General features: G+C 50.1%; 1 protein-coding gene across 4 annotated transcripts in view; it reads right to left on the bottom strand.

The window, feature by feature from the left end:
* PIEZO1 (piezo type mechanosensitive ion channel component 1 (Er blood group)) overlaps positions 1-16,987 on the bottom strand; it is a 121,423-nt gene that overhangs the window by 8,796 nt on the left and 95,640 nt on the right. The window contains exons 24-40 of one of the 4 annotated variants that reach the window (XM_077931593.1): positions 16,437-16,590; positions 15,813-16,056; positions 15,440-15,536; positions 14,097-14,265; positions 13,377-13,466; positions 12,455-12,543; positions 9,768-9,884; positions 8,173-8,273; positions 7,447-7,540; positions 7,148-7,267; positions 6,390-6,562; positions 6,170-6,291; positions 5,299-5,487; positions 3,702-3,960; positions 2,349-2,537; positions 1,016-1,262; positions 594-705 (exon numbers count right to left, since the gene is read on the bottom strand). In XM_077931593.1, coding sequence (XP_077787719.1) covers positions 594-705; positions 1,016-1,262; positions 2,349-2,537; positions 3,702-3,960; positions 5,299-5,487; positions 6,170-6,291; positions 6,390-6,562; positions 7,148-7,267; positions 7,447-7,540; positions 8,173-8,273; positions 9,768-9,884; positions 12,455-12,543; positions 13,377-13,466; positions 14,097-14,265; positions 15,440-15,536; positions 15,813-16,056; positions 16,437-16,590 — 2,566 coding nt within the window. Of the gene's footprint in view, positions 1-593; positions 706-1,015; positions 1,263-2,348; positions 2,538-3,701; positions 3,961-5,298; positions 5,488-6,169; positions 6,292-6,389; positions 6,563-7,147; positions 7,268-7,446; positions 7,541-8,172; positions 8,274-9,767; positions 9,885-11,522; positions 11,595-12,454; positions 12,544-13,376; positions 13,467-14,096; positions 14,266-15,439; positions 15,537-15,812; positions 16,057-16,436; positions 16,591-16,987 lie in introns of all 4 variants that reach the window. The other 3 variants (XM_028739961.2, XM_077931594.1, XM_028739962.2) reach the window with 3 other exon arrangements.

Genomic DNA, 16,987 nt, shown 5'->3' with positions numbered 1-16,987 from the left:
ACCGTGGCCACCCAGATGCTTGTGAGAAACCTTCAAGGAGGACCTGAGAAGAACAGCACTTCCCCCCTCCCCCTGGTGATTTCCCAGCAGTTGGCAATCAGAGGCTTACTGCGTCCAACAGTGGAGGTAGAGCATCATTATGAATATATTGCTTTTCAAGAAGAAATGCCAAGGCGGTGTACGAACAACAGAAAAATAGCAAGAATAAAACCAGCTATAAAAATGCAACTACCCACAATTAAAAATGCATAGTAGAACAACTACATTTAAACGTCCCTAATTAAAATGTGTAATTAACAAGCCCAATAAAAGAGCAAAACAGTTAAAACAACCATCAAGGCATGACATTCAAGTGGCTAGTAGCCATTGACAGCTTTATTCATCAATTTTGGCCAATCCTCTTTTAAACCCATCCAAGTGGCTATAAAATTAGAGGGAAGAACGCTGAGTCAGATGGAGAAAGAGGCTGCCCTGGCATTTGGCAGCTTTTCACGTTCATTTGCTCCATGTGGCAACCTGCCTCCTGGAGTGGAGAGCCAGTTCCAAGCCCATTGCCCCCAGCCCCCTCCCCAAAAGTCCTCATCGTCACTTACGCAGAAACAAAGAAGCTCTTCACTCTCAGTCCAGCAGCCTTTAACTTCTCCTTGGATGGACTGGACTTCTTGTCCTTTTGCTTCGGATCCTGCTCCTCTCTCTGCTGCTCCTCTGAGGTTGGAAACAGAAGGGGCAGGGGAATAAGCAAGGACTGGCCTCACCTCCTTGCTTCAGTGTCAGCCTGATGTGTCCTAACAAGACACCCTCCTCTTCCCTGCATCCCACCACAATCTCAGGAGGTTTTCTTTATCTGGTCTGACTTCTGCAAACCAGCTTTAATCTGTGAGCTGCAAGCAGGTCTTGAAATGCTTGACAAGGTAGTTTAGATATGTATTTTTGATGCAGTGTTGCCCCCAGACCTGGGGAGGCTGGAAACAAGCATTCCTCAAGGAGTAAGCATAGGTGTCGTCCCCCCACCTACCTTCCTCTTCCTGCTCTTTCAGAGCCTTGCTCCTTTTCTTCTTCTTCTCCTTTTTCTTCCAGAACCGTGAGCGGATTCCCTTGGGCACCTCGGGCTCCGCCTCCTGGTCCACCACGGTTTCTGCCCCAACGTCGGCTTCCACCAAAGTCTCAGCCCCCTCTTTGCTCTCGGTGGAAGCCACAGGCTCTGCTGCTTCAAGAGGATGTTTGGCCAGGACCTCTTCCTCGTGATCCCACAGCCCGTAGCTCTGTCAAAGAGGACAGGCAGGCAGGTAAGTTCAGAAAGGGTTTGGGAAGCAGAAACCAACATCAAGCAGCGGGCTTATTTATTTTATTTACTTTATTTACAAACCACTTCATCTAAGCCGTTTACCTAAAATGGCACAAAATAGCCATTAAAGGTTAACAATAAAAACATATTTTAGGAAACAGAAGACATAATAAAATGATAAAAATATAAATAAAATCAATACGTTTTAAAAATAAATGTGCACAATAAAATAAAATAAATGTTTTTAGCTACTGCAGCAAACAGTGTAAGGACTGCACCTGCCTAATATCATGCAGTGACAACTCCCATCACCCCTGACTATCGGCCTGATGGGAATTGGAGTCCATCAGCTTCAGGAAGGCACTATGCTGTCCACCCCAGGACTCAGCTCTCACACTGCACTCAATTCCATACCAAGCCTAGGAGAAACAAGCTTTCCCTGCATCTGTTGCTATAGCTACCAGGGACTGCCCAGGTACCACTTTCTGCAACAGGCTACTCCAGGTCCATCCCACAGCTTTCCCAGGTTAGGCAGAGGGGGCTGGCTTCTAGTCAAGAAGTAACTATTTGTATACAAATTGCTTAATAGTTTGGGCCAGTTTACTTGTGGGACATTTTGAATGCTGTCACACTCTAATCTTTTTGCTCCCTGTGGTTGAATTTAATTACAATCATACCTTGGTTGTCAAACGGAATCTGTTCAGGAAGTCCGACTTCCGAAAACGTTTGACAACCAAGGTGTGATTTCCAATTGGTTGCAGGAGCTTCTTGCACTCAATTGGAAGCTGCGGAAGCCCTGTCAGACATTCGGGTTCCAAAGAACGTTCGCAAACTGGAACACTCATTCCTGGGTTTGCGGCGTTTGGGAGCCAAAACGTTCGACTTCCAAGGTACGACTGTATTGTTGAATGTTTTAAAAAGCCTGGTTTTAACAGTCTTTCATTGACAACTTCAGCGTTTCAAAATAAACCATTTTCTTTGTAGAATGCTTCACGGTTTCATTACAATAAAGCAGCATGCGAGTGAAACGGTCTCAAATGGAGGGTCCCAGGCTCCCTCTTACCAGGAGCAAGGACCGGTGGAAGAAGAGAGCCATCAGCTGGATCAGGTCGTACTTGATGTAGTTGTCCGTTTTCTCCAGGCCCAGGATGCGTGGTGCGAAAAAGGGCTTGCTCTCGTAGCGCACCAGGGTGGTATAGCTATTCCAGGGGAAGAAGCCGAACTGGAAGAGGTATTTCACCACCACCATCACCTGTGCGGGGAGATGGCAGGGGAGGGTCAGAGCCAGGCTAGCCAGGGGGACGTTCCTGGCACCTCATGGCAGCAGAACAGTCGCAAGGCTTAAGAATGTTTACCACAATGTCACACGCCGCCAGCCACCCAAACCTACACAGATATATATGTCAACAGTCTTTCAGTATAGGTCCAAAAACATCAACCTCCTAGGCTGATTGATATTGGTTTGAACCAAACCAAAACCTGCCCGTTCCTCGCTTGTAAGCACTTCTACTTTCTGTATACAAAAGCCCAGGGACCCTTGTTAACTTGAAACTAATACTGCAGACCAGGGCTGGGGAGCCTCTAGCCCAGTGTTTCCCAGTCTTGGGTCTCCAGCTGTTTTTGGACTACAACTCCCATCATCCCTAGCTAGCAAGACCAGTAGTCAGGGGTGACGGGAATTGTAGTCCGAAAACAGCTTGAGACCAAAGGTTGGGAAACAGTGCTCTAGCCCCAGGTTCAAATGTGCCCCCCCCCAGCAACCTTTCTATCTGACCCTCAGGACTCTGTCCAGCCATGCATCCCTCTCCCAAGGTACTCTGCTCACTGACCTTGCTTCACCCCCTTGCTTGAGTGTTTTTGCCTGGCTGGAATGCATCTTTGAACTCTGATACAGCCTCTCGCTTGCCCTGACAGAGGACAGAGGGGTGTGTGTGTGTGTGTGTGTGTGTGTGTGTGTGTGTGTGTAGAAAATGGCTCCACCCACTCTGGCATGTGGCCCCTGGAAGGCTGTCCAGAAGGGAATGTGGCCCTCAGGCTGAAAAAGGTTCCTCACCCTGAACTCCCTAGCAGGTTTTGAATAATCATTTACAATTAGCAAAAATTATATAATTTACAAGCTAATTTTTTTATAAAAAAAAGAGTGAAAAAGGTAATATGCAGGAAATGATATTATTGTGAAATAAACCAGAGAAGGAGGTTGAGGGAAGTCGGGGAGGAATGGGGAAATTTTGAAATTGTGAAAAATGTTAATTGTTATGATGTAATATGGGGGGAAATGGAAAATTAATTTTAAAAAAAATTTAGAAAAAGTTTCTCCACCCCTTTTGTGGGCAATTATTAGGAGGAAAGTTTTCATGTTCATCATCTCACTTCTACAAGACAAAGGGGAGTCTCACAAGGATTTTGGGGGCCCCACCTCTGTGTAGACGATGGCCGTCATCCAGAAGCGCTTGCTGGGCCGCGGGATGGACAGCATAGCCCACAGGAAGACCAGGATGGGCAGGACCAGCGAGATGACGGAGGCCGTCACCATGTTGTTGAGGATGATGATGAAGTAGCAGAGCAGGTCCGAGTGTCCGGCCACAAAGTGGTAGCAGGCCAGCAGCAGCTGCAGAAAGCGGTTCTGCGAGTGGTAGAAGCGCTCAGACTCCTCCAGCTCCTCAAAGGAGACGTGCCTGGAAAGCACGAATGGGAGAGAGAGGAGGAGAGAGAGTCAGTCAGGCTGAGCCAAAAGGGAAAGCAGCCCCACCTGTGCTGTGTCTGCCTGCCTCGTCACCTGCCCATAGCCAAAGAGGTAACCCGTTTCTGACACCCTTGATTAAAACATCTTCCAGATTGTAATACATATATATGCCCACTAACTCTGCATTCTCCCATCTGCAAAATGTATTCCAGTTGGCAAAATTTGCATCAGCTGGCAAATTTATTATTTGCCCAAGTATGGTGCAGGGGTTAACAAGCATTGGCAGTAGGACCTTGGAGACCAGGGTTCAAATCCCCACTTGGCCATGAACCCCGCTGGGTGAACTTGGGCCTCTCAGCCTAGCCTACCTCTCAGGGTTGTTGTGAGGATACGATGTGAAGGAGGAGGGCCACACATGCTACCTTGAGCTCCTCGCAGGAAAGTTGGGATAGAAAGGTAATAAACACTTACTTTATTTTTGTTTAGGAGCTCAAGAAGCTGCTTTATACCCAACCAGACACTTTGTCCATCCCAGTCCAGCCTTCCCTCCAGATGGTTTGGATGACAACTCAGCCTCAGCCCCAGCATTCTGTGCCTGGAGGATACTGGGGTTGATAGGAGTCCTAGTCCAAAGCAGGTGGAGTACAGTAGATGGGGGAAGGCCAATCGAGCCTATTGTGCCTACTCTGACAGGCAGCAGCTCCCCAGGGTTTCAGATAGGGGTCTTTCCTATCCCTACCTGGAGATGTCCAGAATCAAACCGGGGACACTTGCCTTTGCTTTACATGATCTACAGCCCTTTCTCCTGAAAGTGATCCATGCAAACAATTTTCATTCTTCCGACCTCCCTGAGCACCTGCCTCATGGGGTGGGGAACCACAGGCCTGGGTGTGTGTGAATGTGGCCATCCAGGCCTCTTTATCTGGCCCCCAGGACTCTCCCCGGACTGCATTCTTCAATGGCCCAGATATACACACTCTCCCTGAGTGCTTTGACTGGCTGGAATGTTTCCTTGAATTGAGATAACACCTCTTGCTTGCTTGGAAGAAGGACTGACAGATGTGTGGGGTTGTACAAACCTGCAGAAAGGCTGGAAAGTAGCCTACTGGCCAGAGGTAAGAGCCACACCTATTTCTCCACCCACTTTTGCCAATGGCCATGCCCACCACTGGCATATGACCCCACCCCTGCGGAAGACTGACTACGAGGAAATGCTGCAGCCTTCAGGCTGAGAATGGTTCTCTGCCCCTTCCCTGCCCTGTGCCCACAAAGCTTTGCATATTTACCCACAAAGCCTTGAGCCAAAATAGGCGAGTGGCCCCAGTAATACCTGCTCAGCAGCAGCTCGCTGGCCGTGCGTGGCCGTGCCTTGGAGTAAGTCAGCAGCTCCTGGGAGTTGCTGGGAGGGAGTCTCACGTCGTCCGGGAAGCCCATGGCAGGGATCTGCTCCTCACTGCCGCTTCGGGTGTCGTAGCCAGTGGTGTTATTGCTAAGCACCTCTGCTCCTTCGCACCCACTGCTTGGGGGCGGGGGGGGGGGGAGAGAAAGAGGGCAGAAAAGAAAGTCATGCACCAGCTCCAAAACAGAGTGAATAAATGTCCCCACTTTGTGTTAAATCTTCCTAGGAAAACACCAACAGACATTAAAAACAAACATAATAACATTAGAAAAAATACAGGTAAAGGCAATTTTTCTTTAGTTATAGAATACATAATAAAATGGCATATCTGGACAGGCTTAACTTAAACAAAAGTGGGGAAAGGGTTTAGCAGGAGTCAAAAACAGTATAGCAAAAACACTTGTCTAATATTAATATTTGGGAAATAAAAACAAGGCCGATGGGAGTTCTAGTCCAAAGTAGCTGGATGGCACCATGCTGTGGAAGGTGGACCAGTGAAGAGAGACTTGGGGGGACTCAGGTCCCCGCCTCCAGAATGGGGCCTTCCTAAATATACTTCATCCCATCTATTTCAGGCTGTGGTTATAGAGCTAAGGGGTACATGTCCAGGGGCACTCTTTTCTCCACTGCTGAGCCCACCCAATTCCGGTGCACCAAATGCAGATTGAGGAGCAGCCCCTTGCTTGAATTACGTGCCGTTAAGTTCCCACAAACTCCACTTGCGGTGGAGAGGGGGGCCCCACACAGATCCACATGTGGCTTTGACCTCCCCTCCAACAGCCCTCTGCCCCTATGCACCTGCCTGGAAGCCATGCTGTCTGGAGACTCTGCCGCCGTACCCGGCAAGGCGGTGTCTTCTGAGGTATTATCTGTCGCTGCTGGTTTGTACAGCCTGTCCAGGACGCTCCTCTGAACCTCGCCCACCTGCAAAGTTTTTCATGCCATCACCAAGTGGATCATACTTTCCCCCCTCCTTCCAAAAGACGCCCCTCCCAAGCCCAGCTGTACCAAGCTAGGCCTACCTGATCCAGCTGTTGCGTGAGGACGAATCTCTCCAGTCCTAACACGGCAGACAGCTGTTCGTGCTCCTTGGTAAAGGCCCGCAGCCACTGGGTGAGCCCGTCCACCGTGGCCTGGCACAGCACCCACAGGAAACCCAGAACGTTCAGCACCCTCTGCACCACGTTGCTCTTCTCTGGATAAAAGGAGAGCCAGGTTGAAGGAGGCCAAATGCCCATCAAGGCCGCCATCTCTCATCCCTGCAGTGGGTAACCAGTTTCCCCGACACCCTGGTCTCTGGGAAAATATCCCTAACCCAACTACTGCTTCCTAGCAACCAGGGCCGGCCCTACTGTTGGGCAGCAAATACTGAGGGGGAAAGAGCTGCACCATTTTTGTACACACTGCTTGGCTGGATAACTGCAAAATTCTGAGATGTGCAAATTTCTAAGGCTAAAACTCTATTTTGGTTCAGAACCATTAGGCAGGGTGAGTTTAAAATGCCATTCCTCGTCGTTATAGCAGCAACCAGAGCGGCCATACCATTAGGCAACAGGTGCTGAGGGACAATAAATTACAGCAAGGTGCTGGAAGGGCAGGACTGTGTGGGTCATGCAGTCTACACTACACTCCTTGTTTTCCCCCCTCCCAAGTTTTCTATTGCATCTGTGAAACAGGAAAATGAATCCTCTGCTGCGGTTCTTGCAGATGAATGTGGCTCAAAGGCAGCCCAGTACACAGGGGATGCCCTACCTGAGTGTAGTCCCACTGAGCAAGGTACCTGGAGCAGCCTCTTCTTCCTCTTCCTCTTCTTCTTCCTCCTCTTCTTCCTCCTCTTCCCCTTTGCTGCTGGCCCTGTCTGCCATTTCACCTCGCTGGGATTCCCCTTTGGTTAAGTCACCTGCAAGGCACAGATACGGTCACACCCTCCCGCCTGGTCTGGCTACCCCAGTGCTCATCAGAGCTGGGCCTCCTGCCAATGTGGACCAAGAGGGCCAGGCAGCAGAGGTCAACTTGAGAGGGGCCACCTCCGCCCAGCCCAGTCGGAAAGGAGAGGGGAGAGGGCACAGGAAGACCTGCCTTCTGCCTGCTCCACCTTTCGCTGCTCCTTCTCCTGCCGCTGCCGCTCACGCAGCGCAGACTTGGCGTTGGTCACCCAGGCCTGGTAAGCCAGCTGCAAACAAAGCGACAAAATGCATAAACGAGAAAGCAGGAAGGAAGAAAAGGCAGGACTCTGAGCTGGAATGCAAGGCAACCTCATTTCAATGCAGCCTCCATCAAAAGATGTCCGAGAGGTTGAAGGCGCAACTAAAAGCCACACCAGGTTAATGTTGATGGCAGGCACCCACCCCACCAGCATCCCAATGTCTTGGGAGTCATTCAGTGTTCCCTGGCACTTCACCTTGTAACATATTTCCACTGCGTGTGGTATGTGAAAGAAAGGGCTCATCCACACTTCTGCAGAAAACCCAACAGATCCCCCCCCCCCCGATTCAGCATTAAACAGCGGGTTTTCCCGGGAAAAGCAGAAGGACAAAAGAAGAACTTCTTGGACCCATGTATCTTGGGAGAAACGGAAGTGTGGGTGAACTGAAAGTAGCTTCCCATGAGTACTTTGGGGCATGCACAGAGTGCTCATTAGTGAGTAATTGCAGTTGGAGTGACCCGTGAAGGATGGGAGTGGGGAAAGCCTGCCTCCAGGCAGTGGGGCGATCACATCACGGGGTGCCTTCTTGTCACCCCCCAGACATGGCACCCAGGGTGCCCCCCCTTGCGACGCCACTGCTTCTGCTCCCAACGTCTCACCTGGAATGCGCTCTGTTTCGGGGGCTTCTGATCCTCCAAGACCGACTCCTCATCCTCCTCACTGTCCGTCTCAAACAAGAAATAATCTCCCGAGTGCAGCACTGGAATCCAAAAAGACCCCACCATCAGGAAGTTCCCTTGTTTGCCCCCCACCCTGCAGACATGCAGAAAAAGAGCCCAAGAGCCCAAGTGCGACTCAAAAGACAGCTAATAGAGAGGAGAACCGGTTCATTGCCCCTAGTAAAAAAGGCAAGAAGGAGGGAGCATGCAAAGAGCCTGCCTGGCTTTGGATTGGCGAATGGGAGCTCTGGTTACAATCCTGCTTTGCTGGGGGCTGAGCACTGGGTCCACCAAAGGCCAATGATCTGGTCTGATGCCGGGACAGGCACTACCTCCCTATAACAGAACAGGGAACAGATTGGCTCAGTGACACAAGCCTGGTCTGTCCCAATGCCACCAGGGGCGCCAGAGCATCCTCTGGAAGCAGAGATCAGGATGCAAACACCGGACAAGAGATCCTGGAAAGGGTCAGCTACTTTCAGGTCATCTGCAGAGGCCTTTCGTCAAGTGAGGGCAGTAGGAGTGGCCTTTCTCCTTAGTGGCACACTCTGCCTCTGAAATGTGTTTCCAAGCTCCATGCACCTGCTGCATGGCCTTATGAGCTGAAGGCATTAGTTAAACAACAACAACATTTTATTTATCTGCCCAGGCTTTTGAATTTGGGTTTGCATTACTTCATGAAGTCATGTTTTATACCAGGGGTGGATATCTGTTTTTGGCTCAAGAGCTGCAGTCACCTGCAGGCTAATGGTGAGTATGGTAAAAAAAATGGGTTTGCTCACCCCCACACTCACAGGACACAAATTGCAGGTTCCTGGGGTAGACAGAGAGTTGAAATCTCTGTCCGCTCTGGTGCCATGCCATTCCTGCTGCCACGGCCAAAATTCTTTGAAGGGACTTGAAGAACCAGGAAAATTTCCTTTTCAGTGGAGAGGAACTCAGGCCCCTGGGCCCACAAAATAGCCACCTCTGTTTTCTGCTGCCGTTAGCTTTTGGGATTTCATGCTTTATACAGGTTTCTACCTAGTTTTAGCAATCATATCAACCATATGTTTATTCCTTTGTGTTAGTTTTTGGTTTGCAAGCCATCTTGAAAAAAGGTGGGGATTACAAATTATATTATATTATTATTATTAATTAGATTTATATACCATACTTCATCATTAGACCTCAGGGCAGTTCACAAAATGTAACACACACACACACACACACACACACACACACACACACACAAAAGCCTTGCTCCCTCCTCTTTGCTTTCGTTATATGCTGGTCCCCCATTGCAATGAAATCAAAATACAACTCCACAACTCTCACACTACATTTTCTTGGGTGGCTGCAATTATAAAGTGCAGATACCCACAGAAGAATCAAGGAGAGGGACACCAGCTTGTGACAGCGATTCCCATTCTGAAGAGGGCTGACAAGCCAGGAGGGAGCAGGAATTTGGGTGCTTCAACACGACAACAACACGGGCAGCACACACTGCTGCTGCTACTACTAGTCCTGGGTTGTTTGGTTCATGCGGACGTTACCACTGTAATGCCCCCTCGTCCCTACAGTGCGTCTGTCCACCCTAGAGGGAGCGGCTACTTCCTTGCTGGAAAGCAGAGCAGGCGATTCTGGGCTCCCCTCTACTGAGCGCGGTCCTCCTTGTTGCAGCGAGCAAGGAAAAAAGCAGAAAAGGTCATCCTGAACCATTGTGCACTTGGGTGGTGAAATGATGGCATGGTCTGTTAACAGCCACTGCACAAGCGTGTGATGTTCTTCTCCGGCACTTGTTCATGCAAACGCTGCCCCTGATCTGAACCACTCTGCACATAAGGTGACGCGCCTGCCCAAATGTCCTGGGACGAAATGCAGGAAGCTGACTTATGCTGAGGAAGCCCACTGGTCCATCGAGCTCAGTATCGCTTAGACTGCCGGGAAGCGGCTCCCCAGCTTTTACCAAAGGGGTCTTCCCCTTTCTTATTGTCTTCCCCACCCGTGCAAAGCATGTGCTCTTCTCCCCCCCAAGCTACGAGCCATCTGCAATGGAGGATGGGGTGTGCATTTTCTGTCCACAGTGCATACACATCTCTCAGATTTCAGCAGGACTTGTGCAGGAGAATATTCCAGCGGATTTTGTCAGGTGTGTCCATTTCTCACTGTGCAGGTCCTCTTCCTTGGGAAGCTGCTTTACACAGAATCAGACCATGGGCTCCACCTAGCTCGGTATTGTCTACACTGAGATGCTGGGATTTGAACCCGACACCTTTGGCATGCAGCACAAATGCTCTGCCACTGGGCTACAGTCCCTCCCGTTCCTCAGTTCAGCAGCCCTTTGCAGATGGAAAATTTGTTGCTTTCATACCTAACAACTGCAAGTAATCCTGGTGTTTTTATAGTTCATATCTATCTATCATCTATCTATCTATCTATCTATCTATCTATCTATCTATCTATCTATCTATCTATCTATATCTATCTATCATCTATCATCTATCATCTATCATCTATCATCTATCTATCTATCTATCTATCTATCTATCTATCTATCTATCTATCTATCATCTATCATCTATCTATCTATCTATCTATCATCTATCTATCATCTATCTATCTATCATCTATCTATCTATATCTATCTATCTATCTATCATCTATCTATCTATCATCTATCTATCATCTATCTATCTATCATCTATCTATCTATCTATCTATCTATCATCTACTGTATCTATCTATCTATCTACCTATGGCTATTTGTAGGTGTGTCGTTGATTTATTTTGTGGTTTTATCTTTTATTGTACATCACACCCTAGCATCCTTTAAAGCAGGGTTAGGAACATAAGATATAAGCTGCTTTATACGGAATCAGAGCATTGGTCTACCCGGCTCAGTATTGTCTGCACTGACTGGCAGCAGCTCTCCAGGGTTTCAGGCAGGGGACATTCCCTGGAGGTGCCAGAACCTTCTGTATGAAAAGCAGGTGCTCTACAACTGAGCTACAGTTCCCTTTCATGGTGAAGAGAACCGGGGGAGAAAGATCTGAGAAACCCAGAGAAGTATCAAGTCAGTGCAGAGCAGAGCATGCATGAGAGGGGGCTGGACAAGGAGCCCACAGAGGAATGAGAGAGAGAGAAAACCCAGATGAGAGGCGTGCAGAATGGAAGTGCTGGAAACCAACCACCTGGGTGGGTTTGCGTTAGTGATGACCCCCCACCAGCAGAGTTAGAGGTGCCTTAGAGCAAGATGAGGTGATGTTAGGATGCCCATCGAGCCCTTCCAGACCAGGCCTGGGCAGTACCTGTGGCATGATCCAGCCAGGGGCGCCACCACTGCTTCCTCTGGCGGGAAGCCTCCTTCTTGGTCCCTGCCTCTGTGGAACAGGGCACAAGGAAGCATGAGGGACGGGCCACGGACCCCCACCCTGCGCGTTGCTGCCAGCTCAGACGAGGGCAGCTGGTGACCTCTGAAGGCAAAGAAATGCTCTCCTCTGAACCCACAAGGCTAGGCTGGGGCAGGAGGGCAGACTTGGCCAGGGTAAGATGGGCAGCCCCTAATGCTGCTCAAGAACGCAGACAAGTAGAAGCCTGTCAGCCTCAGTGGGGTCCCATCAGTCCCAAGTGCAGTACGGAAGAGGCCCACCGCACAGGGCTGTTTGGGAGCATTGCAGCATCTACTAGATGACCCTTGAGGTCCCTTCCAACTCTACAATTCTATGATAGGGTATGAACAGTAAAGATAATACTGCACTTTGAAAATTCAGTGTCAAAATGTGACACTGTAGTTAGAGGATGAGAAAGACGCTTTGCTGGAGGAGCAATGTTGAGCGAGAAACCAAGAACTGTAAGACACACAGTCCAGTCCCCCATCTAGCCTCCGTTCCTAAACCCCGGCATTTGGGTGTTGAAAATTATGTTGCCTCCCAAAAGTGGAGCCCACCTGACTGAGGATGAAAGACTATTTGTATTAATTAGGGAATATCCTGTGGCAGTGAACAGGTTGGCAATGTGTCTGTGGGAAGATGAAGGCTCCACACAGTCATGGAAGGTCACAGGGAAACCAGGGTCAAACTGGGTGTCTAATCATGAGTGTGCAGGCCAGAGAGGGCCCTGATTGACAAGGGATGGGGGTCAGGAGTTCAAAACCAGAAGAGTTCTCTGGCAAGGCTTCCAGCACTTTGAAAGCAGACCCCCACCCCACCCCATACTCCCAGCCCCAGAATCTACTTCGTACCTGGGCTCTCTGTCTCCAGGGTCTCTTCTGAGTCAGCTGCAGTCTGTCCCTGGTGGTACTTTTCTTGCTTGGCCCGGATCCGCTCCATCCTGCAGGCATGTGGCAATTTCAGGAGTGTGGCCCATTGTGCCCCCTCTGTCTGGTTTCCCACCCCCTATGTCTAGGTCCCATGTGATCAGAAAAGCAAGGGAGGACACCCATGTCTCAGCCCTGTTATGTCCGTTCTCCAAAATCTCTGGTCATCTGCAAGTCACTTGTGCCAGGGATCTGATCCACTCCATCTTACACAATGTTATCAAGCTCCATCCTAGGAACTTCTGAACCCCACCCCCCATTTCTGCCTTCAGATAACTTATGGGAAAGCCAGTTGCCCAGCATCTGGTAAACAAAAATGCCCCCATCAGCGCCCCGGAAATGACTGCATTGCACCCATGCTATCTGCTGCGTAGGATTGGATCTTAGAGTTTGACGAGAGAACAGAGAGCCTGAAATAAGCAGCCCGTGGCTGGCAGGCAAAACGTGCAATTGTTCCATCAGGAGCGAGTCCTCTTTCCTAAGCATGTTTCTTGCACTGGGTGATCAAGTACTTCAGGCAAAGGCATCTAAGACCCATCCCTCCTCAGAAGTAACTTCCCTTTGGTGCCAAGGGAAGCTTCCTAAAAAGCCTAATAGCTGCTGGAGGGGTGGGGGCAGGAGAGGAGGGGGAGCTGGGTGGAAAGGAGGAGGCACTTGGCTTCACACCATCCCTGGTCCCAGGGCTCCAGAGCGAGGGGGCAAAACTCTTGTCTCTTGTTCCACACCTCCCAGCTGTATGAAATTCCTTGATGCCCGAGAACTGGGCTGGAAGCTGCTGAGGACTAGCATGCCCCAAGCTGCTGAACCAAGAAGACGCTTCTCCGCTCTCCCCACCCACAAAACTCACTGGCGCTTGAGCTGCACTAAGGACTTCTTTTCCGCCTGGTGGTGGAAGCTCATGCTCTTGATCATCCTGGCCTTGAAGAGAGCACAGCCCCTGTGGAGGAGAGACAAAGCAGGGGAGAATGGTTGGAGGAGACCCTCCCTTTGAGGTCACGGTTGGCACCAAAAACCCTTTCTTTCCAGCACCAGCCTAAATTTTTGCATTTTACTGGAACTCAGAGACATCAAGTGAAGCTGAAGGTTGGAAGATTAAAGACGGATAAAAGAAAGTTCTTCTTCAAGCAGAACATTTTTAGACTGTGGAACTCACTTCCACAGGAGGCAGTGCTGGCCAGCAACTTAGATGGCTTTAAAGGAGAAGACAAATTCATGGAGGAGAAAACTACTAGCCACAATGGCTATTTTTCTACCTCCACTGTCAGAGGCAATAATGCTTCTGGAAACCACAGGAGGGGAGAGTCCTGCTCTTGTGCTTTCCGCAGGGTTTCCCCACAGCCATCTGGTTGGCCATTGTGAGAACAGGATGCTGGACAACATGGTCCATTTGCCTGATCTAGCAGGCTCTCCTTGCGTTCTTAGCTCCTCCCAGGCACCCTGCAACACTGGGGAGCAGGACGGACACAGCTCTCAGATCAAGCCCACAGCTTTGCCGGTGACCCTCCAAAGACTGTCCCTCCCCAACTGTGTGCCAGATTCGCCCTTGCCCCAGCCCTTCCACACCCACCTGGAGGCTTGCAAGGCAGAGGCCTGGAGATCCGCCACAACATGCTGGAAATAGTAGCTGAGGAAGGCCCTGCGCTGGAGGAGCAGGAAGAAGAAGCAGATGCTGTCCCAGATGATGCCAGCTTCTTCCACGGGCAGCGAACAGTCCTGGTTCTTGTCCACATCCTTGGCTGGCAAAGAAGAGGGAAGGGGTGGCTCAGCACACAGGTCCTTTTTTGGCACAGAGCAACAGAGGACAGAGGGGTTGGATCCTCCCACTCCCGGCCTTAGGCGGCCAACAGGATCCTCCCTGCCACACACCCACATCCACTGATCTGTGGAAAACGTGGTTTGCTCCTCACTGTATTTTGGCTCTCCTAAATGGGAAGCCATGCTTCCCAAACCAGGAATGGGCCTCTGACAAAGAAATGGCTCCCATGCTCTCTCCCTGCTCCCACTTGCATCTTTATAGCATGAGCTGAGGAGGTTGGAGCCACTTCTTTGCATTTTGGCCAAATCAGAAGCACAGCAGAATGCAAAAGTGGGCCCTCAAGTTCAGACTGTGTGAGATTTATTGACACCCTGCCTTGTGAGGAAGGGCTGTGGCTCAGTGGGAGAGCAGCTGCTTTGCATGTAGAAGGTCCCAGGTTCAGTCCACAGCATTTCCACGTAAGGCTAGACAGGACTGAGAAAGTGGGCAGCATTTGGGCCAGGACCACGTATCGAATTCCACATCCTGACAGCTGCAACCAAAAGGGCTCTCTTCTAGCTGCCCTCCTGTCTTACCACAGCTGACCATTGGACTGAAAGGAAGGAAAGCTTTTGGAGTGGAAAACAGGTCTTGCGCAAGTTCATATGAGATAAACTGCAACAGGCAGGATATAAATAAACAAATTAACTATCTATTTTGGGAAGCTGTTGGCTTGTTGGCTCTGAATTTGGGCCCCTCTTAAGAGATTGTAGCTAAATTTTGCACGGTGGTCCCTAAGTGGATTTGGATACCATTGGAGGCCATTTTTAACAGAACCTTCCCAAACTGCACTGATTTTAACCTCTGATTACAAAACTGCAGTTTTTCTTTCTTTTCACAAAATTCACAAGCAACTCCAGGTACAAGGGGACTAGTGCTTCAATCAATCAATCAATCAATCAATCTGAAAGGGATGCAATTCATAAGGGATTCAGGAAGTTTAGCATGCCAGACTTTCAGCTGACCCCCAATACTCCAGCCCACTTTACTTCAGCCCACCTTTTCCAGTTCTGTACTCCCCCTCCCCACCAGCCTAATACAGGAGGAAGTTGTGATGAAAAGAGAGTGGGAGGCACCCTTGCTGTCAACCACCACCTCCCATTGCAAATACTCACGGTCGTAGTAACCCTTGACGGTGCAGGCCAGGCTGAAGAGCTGGATCACCCAGCAGAAGTTGTTTTGCATTTGCTGGACGAAGACGCAGGACAGGAGCTAAGAGGAAAGAATCGCATAAAGGGGTGCATAAACATGAAGGAACACAGAAAGAGCTGTGTGCATTCCAATCTGAAATTCAGATACACTACTGAGAAAATCTGGATAGGTCAGGCAACCCCAGCTGCACACACACGTCCCCGAACCCAACCTATTCTGCATGCGTAGTTTAACCTGCTTCTGCGGATCACAGTGAAGGGCAAGAAGCTGGGCAGAGAACCGAAGAAACTCTGCTCCCCATGCCACCCCAATAGCACAACGGTGTCCTGCCCCTACCGCGAGCATGTTCTTGGCAACGATGACGGTCACGTTGTAGAGAATCAGGCAGTCCCACAGCATCAGCCGGGCTCTGAGGGGCCGGCGCAGCATGGCGGTGCCACAGAGCAGCAGGTAGAAGCAGGCCATCAGGTATCCCAGGCCAAAGATGCTGATGCGGTTGGCGCCTGCGACAAAGACGATGACCAGCACGAACCAAAAGAGGTAGCGGAACACACACACCTTCAGCATGTCAAGGTAAGATCTGGTGAGAAAGAGATGGGGGGGGGGGAGGAAATACTTAAGAAGAGGCATGCTAGATCAGACCAAGAAAGCAGAGGACCAAATGACCTCAGGATCCCTGCCAACTCTACCATTCTGTGATTCCCAGCCACTGGCATTCAGAGGCCTACTGCTTCCAACCATGGAGACAGAATGTAGCCATCATGGCAGGTGGCCACTGATAACCTCATCCCCCAGGAATTTCTCTACTCCAAAACCCATCCAAGTTGGTGGCTCTCACGACCTCTTCCAAGAAGTGAATTCCACAAGTTAACTAGGCCCTGTGTGAAGAAGTGCTTCCTTTTGGCTCCACCATGCCCTGATTGCTGGAGGCTGATGGAGCACACAAGCTCTCTGTCTCACCTGCAGTTAACAAAGTTGGGCACAGGGTTTGGCTTCTCCTGCAGTGACTCAAGCTGCTCCTTGTTGTCACCGGCCAGTTGCACCCACTCTTCGGTCTGCTCGTCCACAAAGACCTTCCATTGCCGTGAGGCACAAAGTAAGAGGAGGAAGTCACCTATGAAAAGCAAGGCGGGTTTAAAAAATAATAATTCAGGCCACGCACCCAGTGAGAAGGGTCATGGGGTTAAGCAACAGGGGCATGATTGGCAGAGGCAGCTGCCTTTTTGGAAATGGAACAGGGCCCAGGAATCTCTCACGTCCTTTCCCAGGGGCTGCACCCAACACTCGTCCCTCCTTCTAAATGCTGCAGCTCACTAGTCCAGGATGAGTCCAGGGGAGTCTGTGGCCTGCTAGGCATCCTTGGACTCCAGCTTCCATCAGCCCCAGCCAGCATGGTCAGGGATGATGGGAGTTGTAGTCCAACAGCACCCAGAAAGTGACAGGTTTTCCCAGCTCATTTACAGGAGCTGTTCCTGGTGCTGAATCCCAGTCGCTCTCAGACTCAAGATTCA

The sequence above is a fragment of the Podarcis muralis genome, chromosome 7 (assembly GCF_964188315.1).
Source record: "Podarcis muralis chromosome 7, rPodMur119.hap1.1, whole genome shotgun sequence".
NCBI classification, from domain to species: domain Eukaryota; kingdom Metazoa; phylum Chordata; class Lepidosauria; order Squamata; family Lacertidae; genus Podarcis; species Podarcis muralis.
This window is presented reverse-complemented; position numbering and strand designations above follow the sequence as displayed.